This window comes from Topomyia yanbarensis, chromosome 3 (assembly GCF_030247195.1).
Source record: "Topomyia yanbarensis strain Yona2022 chromosome 3, ASM3024719v1, whole genome shotgun sequence".
Lineage (NCBI taxonomy): Eukaryota > Metazoa > Arthropoda > Insecta > Diptera > Culicidae > Topomyia > Topomyia yanbarensis.
The window spans coordinates 61,615,248-61,626,566 of NC_080672.1; the positions used below are offsets into that span (position 1 = coordinate 61,615,248).

General features: G+C 42.2%; 2 protein-coding genes across 4 annotated transcripts; one reads left to right on the forward strand and one right to left on the reverse strand.

The window, feature by feature from the left end:
• Positions 1-3,898: 3,898 nt before the first annotated feature.
• On the reverse strand, positions 3,899-4,742 carry LOC131690409 (dnaJ homolog subfamily C member 24-like). 2 transcript variants are annotated; one of them, XM_058976143.1, is made up of 2 exons: positions 4,673-4,742; positions 3,899-4,515 (listed from the first exon to the last, which is right to left on the reverse strand). In XM_058976143.1, the coding sequence occupies exon 2, from the start codon at positions 4,474-4,476 to the stop codon at positions 3,997-3,999; it is 480 nt and encodes a 159-aa protein (XP_058832126.1). In that variant the 5' UTR covers positions 4,477-4,515; positions 4,673-4,742; the 3' UTR covers positions 3,899-3,996. The 2 variants fall into 2 exon arrangements, with proteins under 2 accessions (XP_058832126.1, XP_058832125.1); XM_058976142.1 differs by having other exon boundaries at positions 4,602-4,739.
• LOC131690408 (NHL repeat-containing protein 2) lies at positions 4,511-7,427 on the forward strand. 2 transcript variants are annotated; one of them, XM_058976141.1, is made up of 3 exons: positions 4,511-4,602; positions 4,881-6,301; positions 6,389-7,427. In XM_058976141.1, the coding sequence occupies exons 2-3, from the start codon at positions 4,889-4,891 to the stop codon at positions 7,166-7,168; spliced, it is 2,193 nt and encodes a 730-aa protein (XP_058832124.1). In that variant the 5' UTR covers positions 4,511-4,602; positions 4,881-4,888; the 3' UTR covers positions 7,169-7,427. The 2 variants fall into 2 exon arrangements, with proteins under 2 accessions (XP_058832124.1, XP_058832123.1); XM_058976140.1 differs by having other exon boundaries at positions 4,518-6,301.
• The last annotated feature ends 3,892 nt before the right edge of the window (positions 7,428-11,319 follow it).

The window sequence follows — 11,319 nt, forward strand, 5'->3', positions numbered from 1 at the left end:
CTCGTGTCAGTTCGGTAGACTGGTCTCAAGCAGCACAATATCAAGGAATGGAAACGTAAGTAGAAATGACAACAGAACATACGAATTATACAAATAAACATACAAAGCAAAGACAAGAATAAAGATGAATTGAAAATGGTACTTATTCAGGATCAGTACGATGTAGCATTGTTAAGTGAAACATGGAGCAAACAAGAACTAGAGAGTACGAAATATAAGGTGCCAGGGTATTCTTCTTTTCTTAAATCAAGAGACGATGGATGCGGTGGAGCCGGTTAGATAGTTAGTAATAAAATCAAGTCCCGAGAAGTAACATTGACAAGTTCCAATGAAATACAAGTAGTTCCCAGACACATGGTTGCTGCTGATATCTTGCTACTCTCAATATATGTAACTTCTAAAATATCACACTTTGAATTGAGAGACAAAATATTGCTTCCATCTTTAAACAGGTTCAGAAGTACAAGAGAGCAGTCATCGGTGGAGATTTCAATTCTCATCATAGTTCATGGGATCCGAATCACTGACAACAAGCTGCAGCTCTTTTCGAATTAATCAACGACGAAAACCTCATACTTCTCAACAACGAACAGGCCACGCTTGTTCCAGCGGAGTTAGGAAAAACTCCCTCTGTTATCGATCTAGTTATAATAACACCACAGTTGGTCAACCGTACAAAAATGCAGACTCTGAACTTTGGAATCGGAAGCTGTCATCTCGTCATTCAAGCATCTGAAGGCAAACCAGAACGCTACTTCATTAACACTGCTAAAGTAAAAGCTGCACTCAGTCAAATAAACAGCGACAGCATTACGTGTATCGAAGATTTACAATCCGAAACGAAGCGCCTCATGAAGAATTCCAGACAAAAGGACAAATACGTACGTAAATGTTGGTGGTCTACGGAGGTGGAAAACACCTGGCAGGAAAAACGTGAAGCCCGCATACGTTTCAACCGAACAGGTAGCATGAACGAACTGATCGACCTAAAACGGAAGGAAGAAATCTTTATTCGTTTGAAGAAAGAATCACAACGAAACCGCTACAAGGAGTTCGTCGCGAGTATCGATCCCCGTACCCCATCAAAAATAATCTGGGAGAAACTTCGAAACTTAATTGGAAAAAAGCGTTCCGCTGGAAACGTGCTTGTGCACGCCGATACGAAGATGGCACAGAACTTTCTGGATAAATACTTTCCCTGTGAGGAGCTACTAGATATAACCACAGAGAAATATAACTCCAAGCTATTTGCCCAACTACGACATAATCACTCTTGAATTCTGGATCGTGGAACCAATTTCTGGCAAAGAAAACAATACCTACGCCGCCGGGCCCGGATGAAAAGGGCGAATACGAAATTATTGCGACACCGAAAATGTCATGCCAATTTTCTTATAATGTTTAAAATCAAACCAAAATTTTAGGGTAGTTTTATACATATATTTACTTCAAAAATCAAACGAAAAGTTAATCGATGGAGCCTTGAGTGTAAAATTGAACGCATTTTCGCTAGATGCCCTCCATCAGTCTTTACAGTGTCATCCGGTACCAGTTTCTCAGTTTTTTTTCCATTTTCTTAACATGTCCTTCTCGTCTTTGACTGTCTTCTTGCTCTGCCGAAGTTCCCGCTTCATCATTGCCCAGTACTACTCCACCGGGCGCAGCTCCGGACAGAATTGGCCTCGTACCACTCCAGGATACTTTTAGAATAGTGGCATGATGCCAAATCTGGCCAAAATAGCGGAGCTTCGTCGTGCTGCTGCAAGAACGGCAAAAGGCGCTTCTCGAGGCACTCAGATTTGTAGATCTCGCCATTTACTGTGCCCTTTGTCACGAAAGGCTCACTCCTCAGTCCGCAAGAGCAGATGGCCTGCCAAATGAGATATTTGGAGGCGAACTTCGACATTTTCTTCTTCTTAAATTTGTCGTCCACATAGAACTTGCTCTTGCCGGTGAAAAACTCCAACCCCGGAATTTGCTTAAAATCGGCTTTTATATACGTTTCGTCGTCCATCGCACAGCAGCCATATTTTGTCAGCATCTTCTCGTAGAGCTTCCGTGTCCGAGTTTTAGCCGTCGATTGTTGCCACTCATCGTGGTTTGGGAAGTTCTGTACCTTGTATGTATGTAGTCCAGCTCTCTTTGCATTCTGGACGTAGCTCTGCGACATGCCGATCTTTTTAGCCAAATCACGGCTTGAGACATTGGGATTTGCTTTAATCATCCGCTTCACCTTTCCCTCCGTCTTTTTGTTCTCCGGTCCCGGTTTTCTTCCAGCTCCTTTGCCGTGGTCCAACGTCAACCGCTCCTGGAACCGCTTCAACACTCTGGAGACGGTTGAATGGTGAATGTTTCACATTTTTCCCAACTGCCGGATGTGACAGGTCAGGAAATTCCAGGTGTTTGGAAAGAATTTGTTCTCTCGACTCGCGTTGGTTCGCCTCCATTTTCGTTGAATCGAAAAACACGACATAGAGTTTGACAGCATGTAAACAATACACATCAATGAGAAAGTGTGCAAAATTTAGTTGATTTTTACCCAATGGTAAATAAGTTATGCCCTGTTGAATGTGTCGCAATAATTTCGTGTTCGCCCTTTAATATCTTATAGCATGCTGCGCCTACTAAACAATGGCATCAAGGGAATCATAATAGGTGATCTGTATCGGATATGGAAGACCAACAGAATACCACTCGATCTGAAATCTATCAAAATAGTAGTTATTCCAAAACCAGGCGAAAATCCAGAACATTTAGAAGGTACGAGACCAGTGTCCATGATTAATTGCTGTCTAAAAATCCTTAATGCAGCTATTTTGGAAAAGATCCATCTACATCTCGAGTAGAGTCACATCCTACCTAACCTCTCGTTCGGCTTTCGAAAAGGATCATTAACGGTGAGTTGTACATCGTCAACAGGGTGCTGTCATCAAAACGCAAAGGATTGATTGTCGGTGCAATATTTGTGGATCTCTCTAATGCATTCAATGCAGTGAAGCCGGAGATCTTAGGTTGACCCCAAGGCGATGGTAGGATGATTTTCCATAGGATGACAGACTCGATGACACGACGTTACACGCTCTAAACTTGTGCAAAATAGTAAATGTATGAATGTAAGCTCCTATGTATGCCTGTATGCATGGATGTGTATGGGAGCAATATATCCTTGAGCAACATGGAAGGACAGCCTCTGAGCCGCCAAAACGCTCATGGCAAGTCGGGTGCGCGGTCATAGGTGTGACCATAAAGCACTACACACACTGTCAAGTGCAACGGCAGGTGTAGTTAATGCACATAGGTTGCAGAAATAGGTTGTTGAGACAGCCCAATTGCACACTGATAAATAACAAAAACAAATAATAACAATGTAGTGTCGTTAATGAAAATTTAAACACTATTGTTCGAAAAAAAAACAAATTTTTGTAATGCAGAATTAAACGATCCGTCGATAAGCAGAAGTAGGTTGTTTGTCTTGGTAGTCCAATTCAAGTCGAACTTTTTCCTAAAAAGGACCTCTTTCACTGCCCTGATAGCGATGTCGTCGTGCAAAGCTTAGGGCAAGTGAGATTTTGTTATGATAATTTCGTTTCCGTGCATACACTTTTTCTGGGCGGCGGAAGACGGCTAACCTCACCTTATTTGACACAGCTCAATGCAATAGCATTAATAACTGTGCCGACCATCTTTTAAGTTTTTAAAATAAAAAGAAATACTATGAATTCTGTTTGTCAGATCTTGTTGATGCAGTTTGCTGCTGCGCGTTGAGATCTTTTTTTGGCGATGAAGCATTAGTTGCCTTATCCGTTGCAGATTGGGGATCATCTGCCTTGTAAATTAGGGATGGTTCACAATATAATCCAATAGATGTCTCGTTTTTGATAAAACATTAATTGGCCGTTATGCTTTTATAGGTACCATAGTAAATAAAATTATTTTGTCATTCTTTGTTGTATAACCATTGACCAATGGTTCAACCAACAATTTTATAACTCCCACTCAAACAACATCCACCTGCACCACCAGTGAGCACTCGTCACAGGAAAGGTAACAACTTTCCTCACTGGCGAGTTCCTCCTCTGGCAGTATATACAGACCGCCACACCGGCACGTATGATAGCGATAGCCTTCTGTAGGATCATACGTAAAATCTTTTTCGGTAAGAATTTCGTTGACGAAATATTCCTCCCGGCATGTGTGCTGCATAAGTTCGGCATCGTAAACCCGTCTGGATTCAACATCTCTAAGCACCTTCCACGCTTCGTCGATGCGGACGAAATCAACGATGACTCCTTCCTCATCGATGGTGTCGTCGGCGTGCCGTGCCTTATCTGGATGCAATCGAAGCGCTAAAGACTGGTACGCTTTGCGAATTTCTTCGAGTGACGCATTCGGTGCAACTTGAAGCACCTGGTAGTGCGACATTTCCGTTGACGATGCTTGTTGCGAGATGGATTCTGCTTGTGGTGACCGTGACATGATTGTACTCAGTGGGCGAATTTGCGATGTTTTAACTCTCTTCAATTGCAGCGTGTTATCGAACGAGAAGGAAAGTGAATTATTAATTTTATACAACTAACTGTAAATTAATTATAACTACTCACGGTAATACAAAGATCGACAATTGAAGATTCGAACAAATAGTCATAAATGTCCTTTGGTTGTGTAGTTTTACCTGCAACACATGGTGCTATTTTTTCTGCGACCCTCGCTGCGTCGATTGTTTACTTCTTGCTCGTATCGTTTGACAGCAAAAGACGTCACGACAGATCATCTTCAAAACAAAACTTTCACGAAATTCCATCACGATTTATCCCAGTTGCATCCGCTGCAACATCCGATCCCTGTATTGACTCACGGTTTTCGTAAATCTTTCAAAATAGGTTCCAGAATGAGTTCGTCGTCGCCGGATAGTCAAGACATGCTGGACGTGTTGGCGTATAACTGCAGTAAACTTTCCAACGATCTTTGGGAAGCTTCGAATCTGAACGAGAAACGTAAGCTAGTGGCTGAATATCTGAAGAGTGCAGATCGGGACGGTAAAAGCATCAAGGATTTCAAAGAGGATTTGGACTGGTTCAATGTCACCGAGCCACTGTCGTTCGAAAAGTCCCTCCGGGGAAAGATTGTTGTACTTGACTTTTTTACCTACTGCTGCATCAACTGTATGCACATTTTACCGGATTTGAAACGACTGGAGCATCTGTATTCGATCGAAGACGGTTTGGTGGTGATAGGCGTTCACAGCGCCAAGTTTGCGAACGAAAAGGACTCGGCGAATATCCGATCCGCAGTACAGCGCTACGAGATTAGTCATCCGGTGGTGAATGACAACGTTTCCTCAATGTGGAGGAATTTACGTATCCAGTGCTGGCCGTCGCTGTTGATTCTGGGACCTAGAGCAAATCCACTGTTTGTTATTATGGGCGAAGGTCATTTTGACGATTTGAAGCTGTATGTTAGTTCAGCACTCAAGTTCTACAAGGACAAAGGTTCTATTTTGAACCACTCGCTTTCAATCAATCTAACAACGAGCCTGACCGAAAGCAGTCATCTCCAGTTCCCGGGGAAAATAGCTTGTTCCTACCGTGGTTGTGACAACAACGATAATCCGTTGTATGCAATTTCCGATTCGGGTAACCATCGGATTTTGGTTGTTAACAGTGAAGGAACCGTGTTGCATCGCGTGGGTGGTAAAAAACCTGGATTCGTTGATGGCGATTTTCGTAGGGCTCGCTTCAATGCCCCTCAGGGAGTTGCATTTCAAAGTGACTCGATTCTGTTTGTGGCAGATAATGAAAACCATGCTATTCGAATGATCGATTTGAATGCCAGGCATGTTACCACTGTTGTAGGAACTGGCAAGCAGGGATGCGACCGGATTGGAGGAAAAACCGGCCGCGATCAGGTAATATCATCGCCTTGGGATGTGGCTGTCTATCGGACGCGAGATTTGGATATGTCATTCCACTCGGATGAAACAAAAGCTCAGCTCAAGGATGTGGTGTTTATTGCAATGGCTGGAATCCATCAGATTTGGGCACTATTCCTGGAGGATACTATTTGGTGGAAGTTCAAAAAGTACGCGGCCAATAGCTGCTTGGCTATTGCTGGAAATGGTAGGGAGGAGAACCGCAATAATACATATCCAAACAATGCGGCCTTTGCGCAACCGTCCGGATTGGCGATTAATAAAGAAGCGAAGGAGCTATATCTAGCGGATAGTGAAAGTTCCTCGATTCGAAAGGTGTCGCTGAGCGATGGAAAGGTAGTCTCCGTGGCTGGTGGAGATCGTAATCCTTTGGTGAGTTGATTTTTAATAATAAACGGGTTTGAAACAGGTATATTACCCAATCTGTTTGTTTGTAAAATTAATATCTTCTATTTTCAGGATCTTTTCTCCTTTGGAGACGTGGACGGCAAGCAGTACTCAGCTAAGTTCCAGCACCCACTTGGGGTTGCCTACAATTCGAAGGATAACTGCATTTACCTAACCGACACTTACAATCATAAAATTAAAAAGATCAACGCAACAACGAATGTAGCAACGACCTGCAGTTTTTACGAGGACGATGGCTCAACGAAACAGTTCAACGAACCTGCTGGACTTTGTCTGGATCCTACGGGACGCTACCTGTATATTGCAGACACCAACAACCATCAGATCATGGTTGCCGATTTGTCTGATATGAGCATTCGTCCGCTGAAGATCCGATTCGCATCGGGACAGGAATCGGACCAAATGGATACTCCTGGAGAAATTCACGCTTACGAAGGAACCTTCAAAGTTCTACCGGAAGGCGGCAAAGTGCAACTTAAACTTGAGTTCGGATACCTGGAGTCGAATATTAAACTAACCGATGGAGCCCCTCAAAAATGGTCCCTGTCACTGCCGTCGGATAAGTGGCGCTGCGATACGATGAGCGGCACCATTGGCTCCCTAAATGACGGATTAGGCTTCACAATTGTTATTCCTAAGGGTAGCGAACAGCAGAAACCGGTTCAGGGAACTGTGAACTTTCGGTTAAATCTCTGCGCCAAAGACGTGTGCTTTCCGAAGGAGTTCGCAGTGGGTCTCAACTTTGTTCATGATGTTACAGGAGCCACTGTCATCAAAGGCAGCCTAATGGTACAGATCGGCCGACGTAGTGTACTGGTTTCGAGGGAATAGAATACAGCCTACTGGGTGTAATGTGCGAACCAGCCTGAAAAGCGAACATTTTAGCATGTATAAACTATGCGAACATGCATTTCAACATAACTGGGAGATTATTTTTTGTTTCACTGTTTTGACTATCGGTTTATTAATCACTAACATTTCGCAGAATGTACCTAACTTTTCAGTTTATATAGATGGAAAACAACATTTTACACATGTTATCGCTGCTTTGGTTTTGTATTAACGAACAATAAATAAATTTGAATAACCAATCGGAAGCATAAATGTTCAGATGAACGTCCCTATGTTTTAGATTTATATCGATTAGACTTGGTTGAAAATAGTTGGGGGGGGGGGGGGGGGGGGAAGGGGATGAGTTGCTTCTCTAATCTTCCGGTCATCACATCGCATGCTTTGGTATTGTTAGTATGAATAACAAACATGAAGATGTGACACAAGGCGCCAACAGCGCACTAAAATCCTGTCAATCCTATTTTTCATTGGATTGTCTGCTCTAAATATATCACCAGGGGACCATTCATAAATGATGTTGGATATTGACAATAGGGGAAGAGCGTCACGTAACGAGATAAAAACTAAAAATGAATTTTAGACGTATCAGCGGATCAGGGATAAAAAAACGAACAACATTGCTTATGAATGGCCCCCACACAAGGAATATTCCATAACGAATATCACGTAACATCGGTGACAGAGCATTGGGATCAAGGCCAAGTCCCCCCTGGGTCGTGCAAAACTGAGAAGCAACATCAATTTAGGCACAGATAGCAGACGTCCATTTATTTTCATTTTGTTTTGTTTTGTCTTTTCATTTGTTTATCCTGCTATGATGTCTAAATCGATCGAGCGTGACGGCCAAGGAAACGGAAAGCCAGTAGCCCAAACAGACCAGGAACAGGAGGGAGGACTACGAACAAGGGAACGGACAACAGAGAAGAAATCGTTTACCTATTTATTATAACTACGATACTAATCACAATTATTTTGCTTTTCTTGTTTCGTTTCAGCAAACCAAAATCTATACGGACTAGCACATACGAACAGTTAGGCTTTGTAGGTTCTCATCTTGACATAGTCTAGATGGGCGGATGAACGTCTGCCAGGGGGTGGGCTGAGAAATGACAATGACACTGTACGAAAGGGCGCTGGGCCTGTGGCCTTCGACTGGCATGGTCCATTCTCATTGATTCGGAAGTCTTCTTGGCTGGTTGGTAGATATGTGCTCCTACTTGCAAGTTGATCAATTCGCTTGGGTGGGGGACATGTGGATCCTACTAGTTGTCGACTCTTTTGATCGTATGAGGCTAGTTCAGGAAAGGAGTACAGGACTGGTACCTAAGAGATAGTTAATTATTCAGAACTTGTTCTTATGATTATTAAACTCGATCAAGCACACCGGCTCTCAGAAATGATAAGCAACCCTTTCGGGTTGGTGTGGTCTGTTCGAATCGAACCAGGCGGACACTCGTTTCGAGCAAACTTTATGTGGATAAATATTGCTTACGCCTTTATTGGCAGAGATTCTTTTTAACGAAATCCTAAAATACCTTCACTGGTATAGCTACTCAGGATAATAATAATAGAAAAAGTAAGGGTTTGCCTGGTCCATAATGTAATGAATATGTATATTGACTAGAACAGGGATAATCGAGTTATGTTATAAGATAGAGAAGAAGCAGCACAGTTGTAGGAAAAGTATTCGCGAGTAAGGAGTAATACTACTGATAGTATGTTTACCGTTTCAATTAATAGTCGATTGATCCGCTTCGGACCTAGGAGACAAAAAGGAGATAAGGAAGAGACAGAAGCGGATTCAATGCGAAATTTGCCAATATGACGTTGACCTCAAGGCGATGGTAGGATGATTTTCCATAGGATGACAGACTAGATGACACGACGTTACACGCTCTAAACTTGCGCCAAATAGTTTGTATGTATGTATGAATGTAAGCCCGTATGTATGCCTGTATGCATGGATGTGTATAGGACCAATGTATCCCTGAGCAACATGGAAGGACACCTCTGAGCCGCCAAAACGCTCATGGGAAGCCGGGTGCGCGGTCATAGGTGTGACCATAAAGCACTGCACACACTGTCAAGTGCAACGGATAGACGATAGGTGTACAGTTAATGCACATAGGTTGCAGAAATAGGTTGTTGAGACAGCCCGATTGCACACTGATAAATAACAATAACAATAACAATAACAATTAGACTTGGTTGAAAATAGTTTACGTTTTATAATTCCGATGCAGATTAGCTCCTGATCTATTAAGTTTTCTTCAACTGGAACAGCCTTTTTCAAGATAGACCTTTTGATACTATTTCATGAATGATTTCGCCTGGTGAATCATTTTATTTTATGAGTAAGTGTAGGTTCACCTAGATTTTCAAGGAAATTTTTACTATTGTTTTATGAATGTTTATAAACTTCAAAATTTATAACTTGAAAAGCATGTTTTTTGTTTTTGTTTTTAGGGTAGTCCAACTAGCGGGACGGGAAATTTCACCCAATAAAGCGCTGTTTAAGGTTAATTTCATCCTAGCCATGATTCTGATGTTTAATTTTGTGTATACGGTTCAGAAGTGCGGACATAGACACTTCACGATCGAGTGAGAACGGACATTTTGTATATAAGCACATGACGCCGAATTTATACATTCCTAAATGCTAACACTTTGAGTTGATCAACGGGGCGTTTTGATGTTTGCGAGATAGCAGGCGTACGTGTGCGTGGATGATCGCGATTGTAGGTCAGTGATTGTATGTTCGTCTTAGTGACTAGTATTATCGCGAAGATCTCGACCGATTTCATATTAATGTTTTATCGCGTGGAGATTTATATGACGCGTGTATGTTACTTTACCAGGATGCATTCGTAGAGCGGACAACGATTTTAATGTTTAAAGTTGAGTGTGTCTCCGGCTATGGCACCCTGAAACTAGTCTAGTCGGGATTCGCTGGCCTCTGTCTTTTTCATTCTGGCTGCTCTGTTCAAGCGTTTGATCACTAGGGATGGCACAGTACTACTTGGTACATATTACCGTAGCGATCCAGTCGAAACTTGATTCTCGTCACGGTGTACTTTACACAGAGGAAGCGTTGTGATAGAATCACAGATTTCACAAATGCCATCTTCCACCAGCTTCATTTTTTATCTAAACGGATCTGAACGACCGAGAGCGCGAATTTCTTTGTTATCGAGTTTTAATATATGGTGCCTGGGTCTTCTGGTGCTCTTAGCGGAATCTTAGCTTTGCGCCCCTTTGCTGTGTACTTTGGATTTTTTTCAGTTCGTCTTACCATGTCAGCCATGTAATATTAAATTCCCAAAAGGGAAAAATTGGACTAAACCAATTAGCGCAAAAGAGGACAAGAGCTAACTTAATTCAATTTTTTTGTTTTTAAATTTTTGTGTTTCGAATTCATCTCGACAGTAACTTGAAATTAACCCTAATCAGGGCTATCAAACCATCGATCGAGAAATAAATTTGGACATTTTCCTTTACCAACAATTATTTTTTCTACGACGAGTCGAAATTAGCACACACACACACACACACACGCAAAAAAAAACATTTTTAAATCATTCGACAAGCTCATTCCTGATTGGTTTCCGCTAATTATACATGCACTGAGCCGCAAATCTTGAACAGTTTTCGTTCTAAACATCACCTCTTTGACGATGGAACCCAAACAACCAAAATTTCGTATAAGAGAGCTGCAAAAACTTCTCTTTTTAAGTAATTTTGCGATGCGTTTTATATTCTAATAGCGGCTTAAGCAACTTTAAAGTTCCATTAAAGCTTAAGCAGCTTGAAAGCTCACTAAGAACTTTATGCGAACTTTAAAGTGTACTTTCTTGGTATTATTCGAACTTCTGGTTGCTTGAGATGATTTCATACGATGACCAGCAAATTTGGCTTCGAACGTTAACAGAGTACAAAATCGGGGGTCGCACGCGAGTGTGCCATCATTTGTGTGATACGTTCGCGCTGGCTACACCACACAACCGTTCGCTACGTCTCAAAGTAGTAAAGGATGCAAGGGAAAGGAAAACAAAAAAAACCCGCTCGTTTCGTGCCGGTCTCCAATTTTCTGTCTGTCGAATTCACCGTCTGCTGAGAAAAGGCTACACGGA